Source organism: Hevea brasiliensis, chromosome 15 (assembly GCF_030052815.1).
Source record: "Hevea brasiliensis isolate MT/VB/25A 57/8 chromosome 15, ASM3005281v1, whole genome shotgun sequence".
Classification (NCBI taxonomy): domain Eukaryota; kingdom Viridiplantae; phylum Streptophyta; class Magnoliopsida; order Malpighiales; family Euphorbiaceae; genus Hevea; species Hevea brasiliensis.
This window is the reverse complement of record NC_079507.1, coordinates 10726096-10747701: the sequence shown is the minus strand read 5'-3', so window position 1 is coordinate 10747701 and position 21606 is coordinate 10726096. Positions and strand designations below refer to the sequence as shown.

Below are 21606 nucleotides of genomic sequence, written 5' to 3'. Positions count from 1 at the left end.
ATATTGATTCTCTTTCAAAATATGATTTTTGATTTTACTGCGATTAATATTTTTAAATTAAAAATTACGAACATAATATCTTGTGATAAATATAGTTAGTAATTATATATTATAGTTGCTTAGAAAATACAGAAAAAATTTAATGTTAAATTTTCTTTTTTAAAAAAATTAAAAATTAATACATAAACATTACCTTTAATAATTAGACATGCTTAAAAAAATTAATTATTAATTTCTCACAAAATTTTAAATATGCTTAATTCTAATTTGGAGCAGATATTTTTAAAAAAATTAATTTTTCAATTGCCAATAATTAGATAGTCATAGTAATATTCGTTGAATTTTAAAATTAAATGTCTGGAGTTGCCAATTCATCAGCAATTAAACACTAAATTTAATTACAGTAAATGCGTTTAAAAATATTTTATTTTCTTTTAAAATAACTGTCATTGACATTTTTAAATTAAAAATTAGAAAACTTATAATTAATGGCAATTATATTTAGTAATCAATACTTTTTTATTATTTAAATTTGAAAGATCAACATAATTAAGATCGTATTTAGAAAATTAAATTACATAATAATTATATATTACAACTGTTTAAGAAATAGAGAAAAAATTATCATCAATAAATTTAATTAAAAATTACTACTTGATATAAATGTGATGGATTTAAGATCTTATATTCTCTTGAATTTGTTTTACAAAGTTTGAACTACTTCATGAAGTAAAAATGAAACATATATAAAATCATCATATGTATTGAGTACCAATAATAAATTAATTTGATTAACTCTTAATTTTTTCTATCTCTAATTAAATTGAGCTTTTTAGGCATTTATAATAATAATAATAATAATAATAATAATAATAATAGCTACTTATTCTAATATTAAAGTGTAATAATTAAATAATTTGTAATTTATATATACATAATTAAGGAATTAATAACAAAATCATAATTTAAAGAAATTGTATAATTAATTAACAAAAAATAGAGAGAATTTAATAAAATAATTTAAAATTTTTTTCTAAATAATAATAAAATAATATAACATGATTAATATTATCAACATTAATAATATTAATTATTTACTAATTATACTATAAAAAATATAAAAAAATAAAAACTAAATATTAATATAAATTTCTTATTTACCATAACTATGAAAATAAAATATTATTTCATTTCATTTTTTTATAATTCATTATATATGCAACATTTAATATATAATTGAAAATATGTCTATTAAATTCATACTAAAATAAAATAAAATTAAAGTAAATTAAAAATTATTAAATATATAAAAAAGAAAAAGTAAAGTATTTAACTTCATGTAACTATTTTTATAATATAATTTTAAATTATTTTATTAATTTTAAGATATATAATTCTTAAATTTATATAATTAAATGATTAAATGAGAAATTTATAAAATTATTAAAAGTCTAATATTTTTAATTAGTTAACTATAAAAATTGTGGTAATAACGATAATAGTAAAAATATTTAATGATAATAGTAATAGTAATAATTATTTTTATTAATTACTATAATTATTAAATATAATAATTTCTATATGGTAAGTGCCAATTGCAACATTAAAGTTTAGAATGTCATACGGCAGTAATAAAGGAAAATCTTCTTACTTTATAATGCTACGTGACAATATCAAAATTTATAATGTTACATGGCAGCATTAAGAAACAATTTCTTTGCTTTATATATATATATATATATATATATATATATATCAACTGCAAGATGTGCAGCAACAAATACAATCCGTACCTGATTTTAGCACCACGGAGGCCGGAGGGAGGCTGCATCATTCCATTTTGTGGAACTCTACAGTTCTGCTTTTTAAATAGTATAAGCCCTATCATTGAATGACTGCGTATAGGATAGCCGAACACTTCTCCATGTAGAAATCATATAGCATATTAGCAATCACTCTAAACATTACAGATTCGAACTCCAGCACGTCTGATTTCAGCCTAGCAAATCTTTGAATAAGTTGGGATTTTGACTTAATGGGGTCACACCCATCTGCCTTACAAGCGCATCTTTTTCCAATGAATCTTTAGGATTTGGACCCTTACTAAACTGTGCAGGCTGTGTAGCTGTAGCTAAACTGTGAGCGGGGTCGGTAGCAGCATTTGCCAATCCAGACACAAGATTATCATCACTCCTATTAGATGACAAAGGATACATGAAACCACTACCGCTCTGCCCACTTGCAAGTGTGTCTGCATATAATTGCATAATATCAGGTGCGCTAGTGGAAACAACAAGACCAGGATTAGCATTTGAACTAAGTTGGGCTGGTTCAAGCAGCCCTTCCAATTGCATAAATGGATCAACTGACGAAGGACCACTTTTAACAGTTGGTTCACCCAGGTCAAGCAAGTCTGGAGGTGGTTGAACAGGAGGTGTCTTCTCTACAGCAACATCAGTGGTAGGTACAACTGTTGACTTTGAAACATGGCTGCTTCCCTTGGCAACCTTATGACCTGTTGAAGTTACCCTTTTCTCAGAGTTTGATGAACCTCCAAAAAGTGATGCAGCGAGCTTCTGCTTTTCTGGAGAGATTTCAACTTGTGTCTTCCTCGAGTCATAAGAAGCTTCACGTGCTTTTGAATTTACATTGCTAGCCACATCAATATGAGTGACCCCATTCAATGTACTTTGCGAGCCAGAATTTGTAGAGGTTGCAGAAGAGGAGTACGTTGCCCTACCCCACTTCTTTTGGACTCCATCAAGTCGTAGCTTGAATCCTAATCCACCATCAGATGAAGATGGCACAGTAGCTGTTTGTTGGACCTCCGATTCGTAAGATCGCTCAGGAACTGGAACAAGTTCTGTTGTTGATGAAAGTGATAATGGAGGAGTACTAGATGGCACCGAGGGCTTTGGAAGCTCATAAGCCTCAAACCTAAGACCATGTGTTGAAAGTTCATGCTGATTTTGGTTCTGGAATGTGCTGATATCTAGCATCCCAGATCGTTCACTCTCTGGAATATAGGGTTGTGCCCCCTTCTCTATCGACTGTTGCACGTATTCATTAAGGAAAGATAGGTTTTTATCAATCTGCAAACAAAATTTTCGAGTTATTAGCACTTCTACTGCATGATAATGCCAGAGAATGTGGGAGAAATCAACCAAATGGCAACTAGGAATCCACAGCTCTCACAACTAAGCACTAAAAGCATATCTAGAATATAGGAAACAAAAATTGTAGAAAATGATGGTTTCCACACATGATGTGTGCCACAGTAGCCCTTTTTTTAACTGAAAACTTTCCAAAGCAACTAGAATTCAAGAGTAAAGACACCAGAAAATCATTATTAATCACAATTTGCTTGGAAACTACCAATAGGGCGAAAAAGCAGATAGTAGGCAAAATGAAAAGGATTAACAAGGAGACAAAAAAGAAGTGCAAGTGGCTTCTAAGATTGCATAGAAGTGAAACAGACAAGATAATGCATGATTACACACATTAACATTCTAAGACTCACAAGGACAAGACTATTAATTCATAAAAGAACATCAATGCATAAATTTGAAAAAAAAATTGATAAATATGACCTCTATGTCTTCACAACTCGCATCCAAAGGCATAATACATTCAACAGCATGAGCATCTAAGCCAATGACTTCTTGAAGTTCATAAGCACGCTGCTGCAAGTCTGTTGAGTGGGAAGCTGATAATTCCTCAATCAAAGATTGACACTGCAAGGTACATAGTAAGATTTACTGAACTGCACAAATTAGGACAGAATAACCATTGAAAAGGTTATGATGCTATTGACAACAACAACAACTAAGCCTTAATCCCCAACTAGTTGGGTTCGGCTTTGTTTGACATAATGCAAATTCACACACACAAACTATTTAAACTCTATATATTATGGAAAAGAATCTTTGTTGCAGAAAAACATATAAAGACAAAATGCAAGGATTACCATGTAAAAGATATCAGTAGCTGAGAAAGCTTGTAACTTCCAAGAAGAGCCATCCATAATAGTAAAATATATCTAAAAGTTCAATCAATCTATGCATTTTATACTTGAGAGAAAGAATAAAAAAAATTAGTATGTTGAGGAAAAAGTACAGTGATTTAAAATTCAGAAACTTAAGTTTGTTTGACAAAGCTGTACAAAATTATTAATCAACTACAAACAACCCCGGACCCCGACCCACAAGCAGGTCAAAATCTGATTAAATACATCCAGAATCACAGGGCAAAAGAATATTGAAAAATCACATGGACAACAAGAAGAATAAGAAAATCCAAGTTTAAAGACTCAAGAAACTTTGAATTATGGTCAACATATTATATAGCTGTCATTTGGGATATCAAGTACTTAGTCTCAGGGTGTTGGTGTTCATCAGTCGGTTCACCTTGGTTGAAAATTGAAAACGAAATAAACAAATTTTCATCTAGAACCAAACTGAATCACAACATAGAGATAAACAGAACCTAACCAAACCAAATTTAGTTCAGTAATTGAATTTAGCTATGAGACTTGAGAACATCATAATTAGTCCTAAAGAAATCAATCTTCTCCAGAACATAATCTGCACAAAAAAGAAAAATTGACCCAGAAAAGCATATAGAGATGAATCGAACCGAACTAAACCAAATTTGGTGCAGTTTCATTCATTTCGTTTTTGAATTCTGATATGAAACTACAGGAGAGCATTATAATTCAGCCTTACATAAATAAATCTTCTTTGAACATACATGAACAGGTCAATGGTTATGACCCAAAATGAGTGTTGTGGAAGAAATTGGAAATAACAAAAGTTACTTAGATTTAGTAATAAAATTATTTAAATAAATCCAAAAATTAGAAAATTAATAATTTTGCACTAGAACTTAAAATTTACTCGTATTCCACATTAACCATGACATAGTAAATATTTCCAACACACATGCATGGTACTTTTTTATTATTTATCCCTAATTTTTATTTATCTAAATATATTCAAAAGTTAAACATAAAATTATATGTATATATACATTATAATTTATATATTCAATCAAATTGCTCAAATGATGTCATAATCTCAGATTAAAATTTATTGTAGTTAAAAATTATAATACTATCACAGCTTAAATAAGAATGACCTTGTCTCTCAAAAACTTTCAAATCAGCTCATTCAAATCCTATAAAAGAAGCCTTTTGAAGTCCAATTAACAGTATCTTGCTGCTTAAAGACGAGTCATGTGTGCCAAATTTGAATAAAAGCGTAGCAATTATGCAAAGAAAAGTAGAGAACTCAAGAACAAAAAGGTCGGATTGCATATAGAGTTGAGCAGAAATTGGTTATAACTGAAAAAACAAATCAAAACAATCTAATTTAGTTTTTTTCATTCAGCTTTTTGGTCTTATCAGTGTGGTCCAGTTGCCATTTTTCAAAAACTTTGGTATTTCAGTTCAGTCCAGTAAAAAAATAAAACTAAGCAAACTGACCAGAAATTTTCTGGTCATAAATAGGCCCTATCATTTTTAGTTTAAGCAGATACCATTTGGTACCTCTAAAGTCTAAATCCCTAACCCTAACCCCCTAATTTCCCATTTCCATCTGACCTCTCTTTCTCAGCTTCTCTTAGTCTCTCATGGCACAACCACAGTTATGAAAGGCACACATCAAGCGAGAAGCAACACATGCAGGAGGGATGGAGCCTCTTCAGCTAAAAGGCAGGCAACCTGCTGCTGGCATAGTTTTAAATTGCAGTCACGGATAACGGAAACAGGCCTGTAACTGCCATAACGTAAAGGTAATGGCATGGCGCTACGCAAATTTTTTTAAAAAGTTTATGAAGTTCATAAAATGACTATATATTAATAGATACAAGTAAAATTATGATACACAATTATATAATAAGTACAAATATATCAAATAAAGACATTAAATCTATAATGTTTAGACATCATTAGCATTAAATAATTTATAGCTAGAATAGAGATATTTAATGATGATCTTAGCTTAACAAAAAATAAGGGAGAGAATTTGTAGAAGAAGAAATTTGGGTTAAAATTTGAGAGAACATGAGAGATATAGCAGCTATAGAAGAGAGAATACGCAGATAAAGAAAAGGAAAATAACTCTTTCCATATGATAGCAGCAGAGGAAGTAATAGCTGTTACCATTACGTAACTGTAAATAACAGCTGTTGGCGTAACGCAACAGCTGTAATGACCGTTACACTTGAAAATCCATATTTGCTTGTAAATAACGGTGTATCGCATAATGGACTCTTCCAAAATCTATAAATAACAGTTGTTACATTACGTAACAACCGTTATTTGAAACCATGGCTGCGGGTGCACCAATCTCGAGGAGCGCTTCAACAGTGCCAACCCTAATAAAAGCCACAGACCAAAAAGAGAATGTTGTGCGATCAATCACAGAGCCAGACGAACTGATGAAATATCAGGATTTGGAGGAATTTTCTGTGCATTTACTTTGTACAGGTCTCTATTTATACAAAAGAATCCTCATTATACAGGAAGTCTAAAAAGATTAAGAAACTAATAGAAAATAGGAAACACTACATATGACGCACTGTGAAGCTCAAATAGAAACACACTCCATACACAAGAGTGGAAATAAAGAGAAAAATCCCTGTTGAAATTTTATTAATAACAATCTGTCTCTCTAAATTACATGTAAATAAGGGTATTTATAGTATTTTTAGACTCTTAAACCTAATAGAAATATGAAACTAAATAGGAAATTTAGATAAACTAAAATAGAATAGGAAATCCTAAATAAAATGTAAGAAATCTAAATTCTAGATAAAATAGGAAAACACTAATAAGTCTTAAATAGAATAGAAAACTTCCTAATTAATTCTAATTTAATTGCTACAGCTGTTGCAAGTCTTCACAAGATGCCCTAGGTGAATTAGGACTGCTGGATATTAAAATTAATTAATTAAAAAAAAACATTTGTACATTGTTCTCTAGAAAATCTCATAACAGGATGTGAGAAATCAAAAAAGATGGGCATAGGATTTGTTTCCCAAAAATCAACTTTGCCCAAACTTGTTAAAAAATTGCTGCTTTTTCCCTCTGTTCACACCGGCATGCTTCCATTGTCGTTTGACTTGTTTCTTCACCCAAAAATGCTTCGCATCAAAATAAAATAAAGGAAAGAAATAACAATCCCTATAATGCAGGGATTAGATCCGGATTTTCAACACTCCCCCTAAAGTTGATTCATATATATCACACATGCCCAACTTGTACACTAGATGATGAAATATTTAGCTGCTCAATCCTTTGGTGAACACGTCGGCCAACTGTTTTTTACAAGCCACGTGAGAGACGCTCAATGATCCATTTACAATTTTTTCTTTATGAAATGACAGTCAATCTCTATATGCTTGGTCCGATCATGCTGTACTAGATTAATCATGCTGTACTAGATTATGGACAATCCTGATAGTAGCTTTGTTATCGCAAAACATGTGTAAACCATTTGTTTCTAATAGCTTCATCTCTTCCATTAACTTCCGTAATCACAATAACTCATAGGCGCCTTGAGCCATGGCTCTATATTCAGCCTCTGCACTAGATCTAGCAGTCATCTTTTGTTTCTTGCTTCTCCAAGTGACTAGATTACCACTAACAAAAGCACAATAACCTGTAGTTAACCTCCTATCATCAAGTGATTCTCCCCAATCTGCATCAGCAAATGCCTTTATCTAAAGGTGTCCATGTTTAGAGAAGAAAAGTTCTTTTCTAAGGGCAGATTTCAGATATCTCAAAATGCGAAGAACAACATATAGATGAGATTCATGAGGGTCATGCATATATTGACATACCAGGCTTATTGCAAAGCTATGTCTGGCCTAGTGTGTGGAAGGTAGATCAATCAGCAAACTAACCTCTCATATCTCTCTAAATCAACTAACTCTCCAACCCCAGTTTGCAATCTATATTTGCTTCAATAATGGACTCTACTAGTTTACAGCCCATCATATCTGTTTCTTTTAGAAGATCATGTATATACATTCTTTGAGAAATAAAGATCCCTTTATCTGATCTGGCAACCTCTATTCCAAGAAAGTACCTAAATCTCCCCAAGCCTTCAATTTCAAAGACTGTACTAGGTGTTTCTTTAACTAGGCAATTTCTTCCTTATCATCTCTTGTCCCTATTATATCATCCACATAAATAATAAGTAATGTAATTTTACCTCTACCATATTTTATAAATAGAGTGTGATCAGCATTACTTTGATAAAACCCAAAGGAGATCATAGCTTTGTTAAATCTATCAAACCATGCCTAGCTTGGTTTGTTTTAGGATAGATTCAAATTAGGAGTGTATTTAACAGAACCTGTTCTCATAGTTATCAAAGGCTCATGGCGCACCAAGACGCCAAGAGGACATAGAGCTTAGGCGCAAGCAAGGCGCAGGCGCGCGCCTGAGCGATGTGAGGCACAAAATTAAAAAAAAAATCATAAAAATAAAATATAAGTACTACAAATCTAACTAAGATAATGTTAATTACACATAAAAGTGTATATATAATATATCATTTATTTCATTACTTGTATTTTATTGGACCACTATCATTATCAATTAAATTATATACATGAGTAAGAATTATCATTAAAATGCATAATATGAATTTATTTTTAATCAAATATAATATTAAAATGATAATTTTAATTTTTACTATATAATTTAATAATAACTTACTAAACATAACTTAAAATAATTTAAATTAAATTTTATAAATTCATTAAGAATAGCTATGTATTTATTTTACTCATGTATGTAATTTAATTAATTATGATATGAATAATCAATCAAAATTCTAATGTAAATACACAACAGTTCCTATCGATAATATGTTTAAAAAAAGGTTCCTATTGATAAAGATTGCTTTGGCCCATTATATTAAAATCAGAAAAGGGTACTTTTTGAACGCTGTAGCCAAGGAAAAAAAATGGCAAGCATAAAGCCATGAACTCTTGCAGATCTGAGATTCTAAAAGGGAAAGAAGGACGAAAAGAAAGCATAGAAGAGAGATCTAAGATTCTGAAAGGGAAAGAAGAGGAAAAGAAAGCACAAAAGAGAAAGGGAAATGAAAACCCAAATAGGTCTTGTGGAAATGGGTCTACTAGAGAGAGAGAGAAAGAGAGAGAGAGGAAGGGGGAAAAAAAAAAGCATACCTGGAGTTCTAGATCATAAATTAGATAAGCCTGAAGAGGATACAATCAAGTTAGGTTTTTAGATCTTCTTCTTTTTCCCATTTACATTCTGTGATAGCATGGGTGTGAATGGCCTTCACGAGAAGCGCCTAGCGCCTGGCTGCACCTTATGGAGGTAGTGCGCCTTTGGGTTCCTCAGGCGCTATAGGCTGCGCCTTGCACGCATCTTTGATAACATCGCCAGTTCCTGAGATATTAGCTAAGGATTCATCCGTTATGCGGACTTTTTCTTTTTTCTGAACATGGTGAGTATGTTATAAATTTATTTGAAGAGCCTGTCATGTGTTTGCTCTAGAATCTATAACCCAAAAAGTTTTTTCAAGATTGGCAAAAAGAGCATTACTTGATTTCACAAAGTTGGAAGAAGCAACAGTAGATTAAGATTCTAGTTGTGACAGCAAACGTCTAAAGGATTGTACTTATTGAAAAGCATTATAGTTGTAGCTATATCTCCAAAAAACTCAACTGTTTTAGATGCATTAGCTTGTTAAGACTACCAAAAGAAACAAACTACCAAGAAACAAACCAAATCAGATTAAGAACCAAGGTTGGGCAGAGGTGCACTGCACTAGGAAGGTCGCTGAAAGAAGAATGGTAAAAAAAAAATGGCTAGAAGACATCTCACACACCGACGCGTGAAGTGGCGCGTGAGACCATGAGCTTTACCGAACGGGGGGGATTCTTCTAGGAAAGGGTCAATCGATGGCAGGGCTTCCTTCAGAGGTGGGCAATGACCAACAACTACCACTTGCAGGAAAACGTTTAGAAGCTTAACCCAAGAACCCTAAAAACCCTAGATCTATTTTGAAGAGCAATTTATGCCAAAAAAAGGTTAGCTTAGCTCTGATACCATGATGAAATAACAGGATTTGGAGGAATTTTATGTGTATTTCATTATGTAAATTTATTTTCTACAAGTCTATTTATACAAAAGAATCCTCACTATACAGGAAGTCTAAAGAGATTAGAAAACTAAGAGAAAATAGGAAACAATAAATACAACAAAGGAAAGAAATAACAATCCCTATAATGCAAGGATTAGATCCGGATTTCCAACACAAACCAAAGACTAAAACAAACCAGAGATCGAAAAACAAAAGGGCACGAAGAAAAAGAAAGAGAGAGAGAGGAGAAGAAGAAGAAGAAGGAGGAGGAGGAGGACAAGCTAGAATAAAAAAAAAAAAAAAAAAAAAAAAAAAAAAAAAAAAAAAAGTGGACTAAAAGGGAAGAGAATTTGACCTGGACTGATTTAAAAGCACCTCCACTGCTCCTCAGCTTCTCCAATCTCCAAATCCACATATGTATTCATTTCTTTTGTTTCCTTCCTTCTTCCTCCTCTCTCTGCCCCACCTACTAAGCAGACGAGCAAAGTATTTTTCCCCTTATTTAAAGGTTTTTAAGGTCCATGTTACCATTATACCTGTTATTTATAGGCAAAATAAATGCATCTACAACAGCCATTACATCAGTTACTTAATGGTAACTGCCGCTATTTACAATTAAGTAATGGTAGCAATCCATTAGTTACATGGCCTTCGACTTTTTTTCTTTTTTTTTTGAGTCCACATGGAGGCAACAGCTCATTTCACATAGTTGTTTCTGGTTTATGGGGATTTAGGCTTCTGTTTCTCACATCTCTCAACTTTCCATCTAAAATTTTCTCTCTTAATAAATCCTTCACTGCTTGAGCTACGATCATCAATTAGTAAATGAAGGAGAGCAATCTACATCCATATCTTGTAAAGGTTGAGTTTTTTGTTTTTGTTTTTGAAGTTAATAAAGTTAGTTATTTTTGTTTTAAATTATTAAATACTAATAATGTCGAAGAGTGATGAATTTGATGTTTTTATTTGATTTAAGTATGCTTATTATTTAATTGTGTATCTTAGTCTATCTTACATTTTTAAATATCTATTTATTTCACAAACTTCGCAAATTTTTCAAAAAAAAAAAAAGAAGAGCAGCAATTGGCCATTACTGTTACATTACAGCTGTTATAGACCTATTTTCGTTACCCGCAATTGCAATCACAAACATGGCCTCAACAGCGATTTAAATCCACAATTTCTTCGTAAAAGCAAACATTTGTTCCTTCCAATATCCTAATTTCCCTGTGAGCCAAACAAATAATGAGGGATAGAGGATTTTCCATACATCTTTACAAATTTGTATGCCCAAAAAAGCACACAGCTCATTCTTAACTGATTTTGCTACCTCCCAATAATTCTACTATTGAATAAAGATGTTCACATTAATAAAAAGTCCATGCAAATGAACTAAATGTGAAAAAGATGTAAGATTTAAACATTAAATATGATCTAAATATGCAAAATATAAGATGCTCTCAAGATCCAAACAAAATCCAAAAATGTAATTGAACTCTAACAAGGGGTAAACAAATTTTAGATGGGCATCCATATATAGTAAACACTAAACAGACTAGCCAAACTACAAAAATCAATTGAGACAGTGAAAAAAAAGAGCCCTTCACGTAAGATTTAAGAAGCGTACCTCCGGTAAAATATCCACTTTTCTTCTAGCAGCTATTTCAAATGCATATAGTTTCATGAGTGCTGTAACTGCATACGACTTCAAGGAAAAACAAAGAATCAATACTTATTTCAACAATAGATGCGTGTGTGTGTGTGCATGAGAGAGCGAGGAAGGGGAAAGAAGAGGCGGGGGGGGGGGGGGGGGTTGTGTTGTGGGGGGGAGATATTTACACCATAATAATTTCTATTCTATCAACTCTCAGCATGTTATACTCTCTCTACCAGAAGAAATAATCACTCATTTCAATGTCATCACACAAAAACAGAACAGAATAAACCACATTTATGTTAGTTCAAGCTTATAGAATAAGGTATAAAATTTAGGCCTAAATCATATTAAAAATCTTAACCTTTTCGATGTTGTGTTTTAATCCACTGGTTTCAATTTTGGCCTAATTAACCAAACCTTTAATGATTGAAGAAATTATATCCAAAATTAAAATTACATTTGGGGAAAGTATGATCCTGTTGATGTGGCATGCCATGTAGCATTTTTATTATTAAATGTGGAGCCTACATGCCACATCACTTAAAATCGAAAAAAAAAAAAAAACTCTCTCTCTCTCTTGTGTCTCTCTATGCATTGGTGTCACACCATAAACAAAACAGAGATGCAGTATTGTAACGTAATATATGCAACTATTTCTTTTTCAGTTAGTTGTTTTTTTTGTTAGTGCTTTATTTTTCCTTTTTCCCCTTTTTTGTGATCCTTGTCCTTCTATATGCTTTGAATTATGTTCATTAAGTGGCAAAGTCTCGGATAGCAACCATGGTGGCCGATATTTTCTCAAATACAACAATGACAGAAAATAAGGTGCATTTAATTTTTGTTATGTTCATTTTACTAGGATAACATGTTATAATAAAACAGACCAACTTGATTTCTATGGATACCAATTACTGGTTTCTAAATGACATAAAAAAATATGGTTGATTTATACTTCTATTCTAAATTAGGTGGTGGACGTTTTTACTGATCTATTAGCACCCTTAAAGATTGTGGATGAGTTTTTCAAGTAAATTTGTGGTTCTGTAATATTATTATCATTAAATTGAAACTCCACGCATCGCCTGAAATAAGTACTTTCTAATCTTATAAAAATACATTTATTCTTGAAGATGGAAGAAGAAAAGCTTATGTAGAACTCTTACGAAGGCAAAAGCTAAGGAAGAAGCAAGGGTAGCTTATGAGAAAGCTTGTGAAGCAGTGAAGAAGCTTGAAGAAGAAGTGAAAAAGCTTTCACAACAAGAAGGTATAGCAACTAGTCTAGCTGAAGAAGCCTAGGAAAAGGCTAAGGTTGCAGGGATTTCAATGAATAATGGGAAAACCAAAAGTGCAGATTGCTACTGCCATAGGACAAGCCAAGGCTTACTCTCCCTGTCCAAAAAGCTGTTGCAAGATGACAAACCCCAAAATTTCTAGCCTTGAAACCAAGAAAGGAGCCAAAGCAAAATACCATTTGTAAACTGGTTAAAGAAAGACGTTGAGAAAAGCTATTCTAAGAACAAAGTTGCTCCTTTTTTTTATGGTGTGACAACGCTAATGCACACACAGAGAGAGAGAGAGAGAGAGAGAGAGAGAGAGAGAGATTTTTTTTTTAATTTTAAGTGATGTGGAACACGGGCTCCACATTTAATAATAAAGTATGTCACATGGCATGCCACATTAGCATAAGCACACTTTCCTCAAATTTTATTTCAATTTTGGATACAATTTCTTCAATCATTAAAAGTTTGGTCAATTGGATCAAAATTGAAACCATTAGATTAAAATGCAAAACATAAAAAATATATGGATTTTAGCAAATACAAATACAAGGACCCAAAGCAAATACTTAATAAAAAATAATTAAAGGAATAAACATTTATGTTATGAAAAGTCAATCACTATATTATTTCTCCGTATATTCTGTATTCTGTATTCCTATTTAGGATTTCTTCCTAATTAGGGATTATAAAAATCAATTATATATATATACCCATGTACAGATTAATTGAAATTGAGGAGAATCATCTCTTTAACTCCACCTAAGTAGGTTGCGCTTATCCGGTCCCAAGCCCGGATAAAGGAGGAGGGTTGCGGTAGGTGACAACCAGCGTAAAAATTTCGTCACACCTTATGATATGGATTCAAATGACATAAACGTTGGGGCGTCCTCTACTAACGACGCGCTACATCGGAGCCTGGGTGTAGTGAGAAATATGTAAGGGTGTAGGGCGTTCACCGAAAGCGACGCGCCATGCCGGCGCCCGGGTGTGGTGTTAAGTGAGCAAGGGTTCCCACATCATGGACGGGTGTGGGTAAAGAAGTTAGTCCATAGGATAGAAAGTAGAACAAATAGTGAAACAAAACACAAGATAGACATAGAAAATAATAAAAGATATCATAAAAGGAGACCAATTAGGAAGGAACAGGATAGGAGAAGGATCAGGGTTGGTACTTGGAATGTTGGATCACTTACAGAAAAATTAATGGAGCTTGTGGATACCTTGGAAAGGAGAAAGGTGAATATTGCTTATATTCATGAGACTAAATGGGTAGAAGAGAAAGGCAAAGAAGTGGGTAATTCAGAGTATAAACTGTGGTTTACCGGAAATGAGAGAAATAAAAACGGAGTGGGCATAATCATAGACAGGACATTGAAAGACGCTGTAATAGCTGTGAAACGAGTAGGAGATAGAATTATACTACTAAAGCTAGTACTAGAAGGAAAAAACAATAAATGTAGTTAGTGCTTATGCCCCACAAATAGGACTAGATAGTGAGAGTAAACAAAGGTTTTGGGAAGATATGGATGATTTAATGCAAAGCATACCAAATGAAGAGAATATTTTCATTGGTGGAGATTTGAATGGACATATAGGAAGTGATAGGCAAGGCTATGAGAATGTTCATGAAGGTTTTGGTTTTGGCAGTCGAAATGAGGAGGGAAAAAGCATCCTGGATTTTGCTAAGGCATACGATCTAATACTAGCAAATACCTACTTTATAAAAAGAGAGTCACATTTAGTGACTTTCAAAAGTGGGCAACATAGAAGCCAAATCAACTTCCTCTTAACTAGGAAGACAAATAGAGCTCTATGCAAGGATTGCAAGGTCATTCCAAGAGAGGCTTTAACAAGTCAACATCGGTTAGTGGTCTTGGATGTCAAGTTTAGGAACAATTCAAGTAAGGTCAGAAGAAATAGTGTAGCTCGAACAAAGTGGTGGGAGTTCAAAGGAGTAAAGCAAGTGAAGTTCAAAAATGAGCTTCTCGAGTCCGAAGCATGGAAGCTGAATATGGAGGCAAATGATATGTGGATACAGATGGCATCAAAAATTAGAAAAGTAACTAGAAAAGTACTTGGAGAGTCTAAAGAACATGGACCACCCTCAAAAGAGAGATGGTGGGGGAATGAGGAAGTACAAAAGGCAGTGAAGAGAAAAAGAGAATGGTATAAGAAATTACCTAAATGTGATAATAATGAGGCATATGAACAGTACAAGATAGCAAAGAAAGAGGCAAAAAAAGCAGTTAGTCAAGCAAGAGCACAAGCCTTTGAAAAGTTATATGAGAAACTTGGAACTAAAGAGGGGAGAAAGATATTTATAGATTAGCAAGGAGGAGAGAAAGAAAATGTCAAGATCTCAATAAAGTTAGGTGCATTAAGGATAAAGAAGGAAAAGTGTTGGTGAAAAATGAGGACATTAAAGAAAGATAGAGAAATTATTTTAATAATCTCTTTAATAATAGGCAAAATGATAATAGCGTGAATATAGACTATAGAACGATAGAAAATGTTATGGAAAGTCAATCACTATGTTATGGAAAGTCAATCACTATATTATTTCTCTGTATATTTTGTATTCTGTATTCCTATTTAGGATTTCTTATTTAGGATTTCTTCCTAATTAGTATAACACAATTATAGGAATCAATTGTATATATACACCCATGTACAGATTAATTGAAATCAATGAGAATCATCTCTTTCTACATGATATCAGAGCAAGTCATCAATCTAGGGTGACTATTTGTTCTCACTACCCAGCTCAGGAGAGACCTTGGCCGCCGACTGGCCGTTTCAACCCCGATCAACATTGCCGGCGTCATCTCAACCCCCTCATTCCACCACTGTGTGCTGTTGCCTGATCCAGTATAACCATTAAAGGACTTCTGAAGTTTGGCTCTCAGATCCTATTTTGGTATTTGCTTGATTTGTGATTTTGAATTATTTTGCTGCTATAAGCACTTTGGATTAGCGTTTCGGTTAGTTTTCTTTGTCTCAACAAAATGGCAGACAATAAGAATGTTATTTCTGATGTGATTCCGGTGATGACTAAGATCACGGAACACAAACTTAATGGTTCGAATTACCTGGAGTGGAGTAAGACTGTTAGGGTCTATTTGCGTAGCATTGATAAGGATGATCACCTTACTAAAGATCCACCCACTGATGATACACGACAAACTTGGCTAAGGGAGGATGCTCGATTGTTTTTGCAGCTTCGGAACTCGATTCATAGTGAGGTAATTAGTTTAATTAATCACTGTGAATTTGTTAAGGAATTGATGGATTACTTAGATTTTCTGTATTCTGGTAAATGGAATATCTCCCGTATTTATGATGTTTGTAAGGCATTCTACCGTACTGAGAAAAAGGATAAGTCTCTCACGGCTTATTTTATGGATTTTAAACGGGTATATGAGGAACTTAATGTATTGTTGCCTTTTAGTCCTGATGTGAAAGTTCAGCAGGCCCAACGGGAGCAACTGGCTGTTATGAGTTTTCTTGCAGGCCTTCCTTCAGAGTATGAGACTGCTAAATCTCATATCCTCTCCAATTCTGAGATTTCCTCTTTGCATGAAACGTTCACACGGGTCCTTCGTACAGAGAGTACTCAATCTTCACATGACGCCAAGAGTGCTCTTATTAGCGTAATCCAAATGGACAACAGGTAATAGAAGAGGAAGTAGAGGAGGAATTACAGAACAATGTAATCAGCGTAATGGAGAGGCTAGTTCTAATCAAGACTCAAGAGGAGTCATTTGTTATTATTGCCATGAGCACGCCATACAAAATATAATTGTCCAACTTCGGAGAAAAATCAGCGATCACAGATGGCAAATATGACAAGAGAGAATTCTCTGAGATCTTCCTCTGAGAAAACTATTTTGGTATCTGCAGAGGATTTTGCACAATTTTCTCGATGTCGTGCATCTCTAAAGCCTATCGGTTCACATCTGCGATCATCGAGTCGTAAATCCACTACATGCCTTGTGTCTTCTTCATCCAAATGGGTTATTGATTACAGTGCGGCAGATCACATGACAGTAATTCTAGTCTTCTATCCTTTAGTCTAATCTCACTTCCCTCTCTCATTACTTTAGCTGATTGTTCTACTTCTTGTGTCATGGGTTCTGAGGCTGGAACCCGACTTTTCAATTTCTTTGTCTTCTGTTTTGTGTCTACAAAATTCTCTTTTAATCTACTTTACATTAGTAAATTTACTGCATTACCTTAAATTGTTCTGTTTCCTTTTTCTTTTTTGTTATGTTAGATCTGATCTTGTGTGGGAAGAGAATTGGAAAAGAGCAGGATTTCTTAGGAAAATAATAACTTTAATTTAAATTGCTTTCTTGTAGGACCTTACTTATTCTTGTTTCCTACATTAGTTCATAGATCTATCTCTAAGAAATTATGTTTTTTCAAGAAATGAAGAATGTTGCTAAAGATCTAGTCTTTGAGATGTGAAGAAAAAAATCAGGTTCGTTTTGCAAGCTATTCATTTTAATACGTGTCACAAATCTCCTCAATTTTAGTAGTTCATCTCTTTTTGTTCTTTTGTTATTTTTATTTAAAAGATTATAGTTTTACAATAACTTTTTTTTTCTTGATTACTTGTTTGTTTACATATTTTTTTTTTAATGAAGAATGTATTATTTGTTTCTAATCTTTTTCTAATTTTTTTATCCAAATCTAATTTTTTAATATAATCAAAACTCAATTAATGATTTAATTGAAATGATCAAGAATCGATCAATAAATTTGAATTACTTTCCTATTTCATTTCATGTGGACATGGCTTTCTGTGGATATCTTCATTGTGTGTGAATATAGGCGAAAAGAAAAAAAGACAAAAGAACTTTTTTCATTTTATCTTTTCATTTTTTTTATGACTCTACCTTTTATGTTTCATGAAGTTCTTTATTGATTTGATGATTTTTCTTGTCTCTTGTTGAAGATTTCTTATCAATCTTTTAGAATTAATATATATATATTCCTTTTACTTTTTTGTTTTCTTAATTTGCTATTAGATTTTTGTACTTTTGTTGTTTCATTTTTTTAAATTTGATGTTTCTGAAATGTCCTTAAAAAAAGTCAACCATATCAATTTCTTGTCTCTATTTTGTCTCTTATTTCTGTTTCTCTCAATGTCAATTGCATTTGTCTGATTTATTCTGTTTTTTTGAGTTTTTTAGAGTCTTTCAAAGCTCAAGGTGTAGTCCAAGAGAGATCGTGTGCAACTCATATCTCTTCAACCAACTGCTTGATCCTCCCCACGTTAGTTCGAGAGAGTGATCTGTCTCATCTCATCCTCTCCTTGTTCATGTTTATTCGAGGCCCGAGTAGATTTATCATTCCTGAATCATGATCCTTTACGATCTGGGAGGATTGGGTCTCAGTGCAGCCTTACCACGATCATGATTACGATTTTCCTTAACCATTATTTTTAAATGATTAAAGGTGTTCATTAACCCACCTTAAAATTGTAAGGTGTCTTATAATCAGAATACTTCTCTTTCTTTTATTTAGTTAATTTGCACTGGATGTTCCTAAATGTAATGAGAGTTGATAATCACATAATAAAAAGTTTATGCTTAGTCTATTTGAAAGATGTGAGGGCTTTAGTACATATAATGGTACGAGGTAGCGATATAAGAATACTATGGTATGAAAAAGCTGGCATCTACATATGGATATGAAATACTTGTTTATCTTAGTTTGAGGCTCCAAAGTTTAAAGGATATTCATTGAAAGGTATGGAGTTCAGACATCAAATTACTTTTCTTGATTGCTTAATTGATATCAAACTTTACTTTTATTAGTCTAGAGTTTCTCTGATCTCTGAGAATGAATCCATGGTTATCATCCTTGCTGTGTCTTCAATGCAGGATGCTTTGGTGATCATGGAATGGATTGGTTGTTTTTTGCATCCTCAGTGTCTCAGTTTTCTGTGAAGCCGGAGGTCGTTTTATGCCAATTGATAAAGTCTAGGAGTTGAGTTTGGGAACTTCAATTCAGCCATCTTTTGGCAGCATGATCAAATAAGTAAAATCTCATCTCAACCTTTTATGTTAGTTGATTTGATTCTTAATTTATACACGCTACTATTTGGATTTGATTGTCATTTATTGGATAGTCTGTGGATTTGGATTTCTTAAAAATCTTTTTTAACTTATTTTTTCTGAAGTATTCTTTTTATTAAAATAAGAAATTTTATGAATTCTTGAACAAAGAGATATGAGAATTGTGAAGGAAAACAAGATCGAATTGACAAATTCTATTAGGAAAAATTGAACTCTTTTAGTGTATTGTAATAATGAATCCATATGTATTGTTAGGAAGGATAGATACAGTGAGTAAGATCCAAGCCTTTGTGAGATGGGAGATTGTGAAAATTTGAACTTGTTTGAAATTTTTGGTATATGAGGCAAATATGTTATTTAAGTTGATGTATTTTTTTGAGTTTGTTTATTGATATTTTCTTATGTTAAGATGAAAAATCTTTAAGTAATGGCAAAGATGCTGCAGATAAGAGACAGGGATAGTTAGAAGTGGGAGACGAAGCCTTATCTTGAATGGATTTGAGGTATTTGCCAAATGGATCTTTGTTTAGAAGGATTTTTGATAAATGGGTTTTCTTGGGGGTACGGTTGTGTTCTTTTCACAAAAAAGAAGATGTAGTGTCTCAGCTGGTCTAGTCATGAATCAAGATTTCATTCTTTAATCACAATTCATGGATGAGGTAACTACATTAATTTGGCTACTACATTATGTTGTGAGGCTCAGGACCTAACATAATTGTGTAAATTTGTCAGTATACTTCATCTGCTTTGCTTCTAGATTTTCTGTCACATGATTCACATAAAAAGATTGATTGTTCTAAATGATTGATTCGAGAAAAAGCATCAAGAATCTAAAGGGCACACGAGGACACATCAAGTTGTTAATAGTTTATTGCTATATGCTCAACTTGAGTTGAATATTTTTAAGATGGACTTCTACTTTACTATGAAGTTACCATATGCAATTTCTTGAGGGACGTATGTGGGAAAAATCACGAGATGTCAATCATTATGTTTCAACTCTAGTATCGCTATATTAATTGTTTTTTTTAATTTTTTATTTTTATATTTTTATTTTTAATTTTGAATTCAAGATTAACACATTTAGAAGAACCAAATTATAGTAAAATTATGAGAATCAGATCTTTAAATTATTATTATTGAAGAATTTACTCTTTCTGAAATCTGTGAAAAATTATCCTGCCCGATATTTTTTTATTCTTTCTTCTTTTCCTTTTTGAATCCTTTGAGAGTGGAGAAGTTGGCATTTTTATAAGTGGAGCATCTATTATTTGTTTTAATGATATTAATGGTTTTGGAGAATTGGAAGTATTTTTTCAATTCTATTTTTTTAATGCATGCTAATACTTTGGAAGAATGATCATTGTGGACAAGACTTTATTTTGTAGGGATTTTTAAAAATTCTGTGAACTATAGAAAGATCTCTTATTTTTGAATTATACTCATACAAGAAGTGATTCTTTTTTATGAAATCTTGTCAAGCATAATTTTCACTCTTATATAGAATTGAAGAATCACGAATCGTATTCAATGTTGATTTGCCTCTTAGATTAGAAGTGAGAAAAAGAAGAAGATTTTGTTGATTTTAGATGATTTTAGAATATTTCAAGTTTTGCCTTATAGAGTTATTTGAGATTTCTACTAGGTGTTATAAACAATGAGTATTATAGTTTAGTTCTTTTATTACGCTTCTCACCAGTATTTACAAAGTTGAGAAAGATATTATATTTTTATTTTAGAAAGACATGTTATTTTGGAACTTCAATTAATATCTCTTTTTTTATATTAGTATATTTTTTTTTTTCGTAGTTGGTATAGGCTGAAGGATTAAACTTAAGCTATTTTAGTTTTACAGACAAGCACTGATGTCTACCATATGAACTATATTGAAGTATAACTTAGCGAGAAATCAAATTTGAGGAGGGTAATGGCGAAGGCTGATAAATTTTAAGATGGTAGTAAGAGAGTAAGAGAGAGTTATTACGGGCAAGTCAAGTTCTTTGAAGGGCAGCCTGTTAGGTAGGGATCAAGTATTTGTATGTTAGTCTATCTTTGTCCAAAGGAAAAACTTTCATGGGTGATCATCCACTTTAGTTATCAGATTATGTCTGCAGATGTAGATGGTATTTGATGTCATCATTTTTTATATGAATATTAATGTTGTGATAATGAGTTGAAAATTTTGAAGATAGTTATAATTTGAAGAAGAATTTTTTGTTGTTGATTTTTTTTTTTTTTCAATGTTATGATAGATCTTATACTGCTTTGTTATGTGGCTTAGAGCACTGGTTCCTAAAGATTTGATTATAGATAAAGTATAAAAATGATTTGTTAGAGAATGTGAGTAAAGTGGCCTGCCATAACTAGATAGAAAGAAAAGTCTGAGTTGGATGAAATTAGTAGGAGTAGTGGGATACTGAGGATAAGTTCAGTCTAACTTGGCGTGTTTGGTTGAAATAAAA

General features: G+C 32.5%; 1 protein-coding gene across 2 annotated transcripts in view; it reads right to left on the bottom strand.

Annotated features, from left to right (window-relative positions):
- Nucleotides 1-1609: 1609 nt before the first annotated feature.
- Nucleotides 1610-21606, bottom strand: part of LOC110663850 (AP-4 complex subunit epsilon) — a 53462-nt gene continuing 33465 nt past the window's right edge. The window contains exons 9-11 of one of the 2 annotated variants that reach the window (XM_021823294.2): nt 11752-11829; nt 3591-3734; nt 1610-3092 (exon numbers count right to left, since the gene is read on the bottom strand). In XM_021823294.2, the coding sequence (XP_021678986.2) occupies nt 1995-3092; nt 3591-3734; nt 11752-11829 (1320 nt within the window). In that variant the 3' untranslated portion in view covers nt 1610-1994. The remainder of the gene's footprint in view (nt 3093-3590; nt 3735-11751; nt 11830-21606) is intronic. The other variant, XM_021823297.2, reaches the window with a different exon arrangement.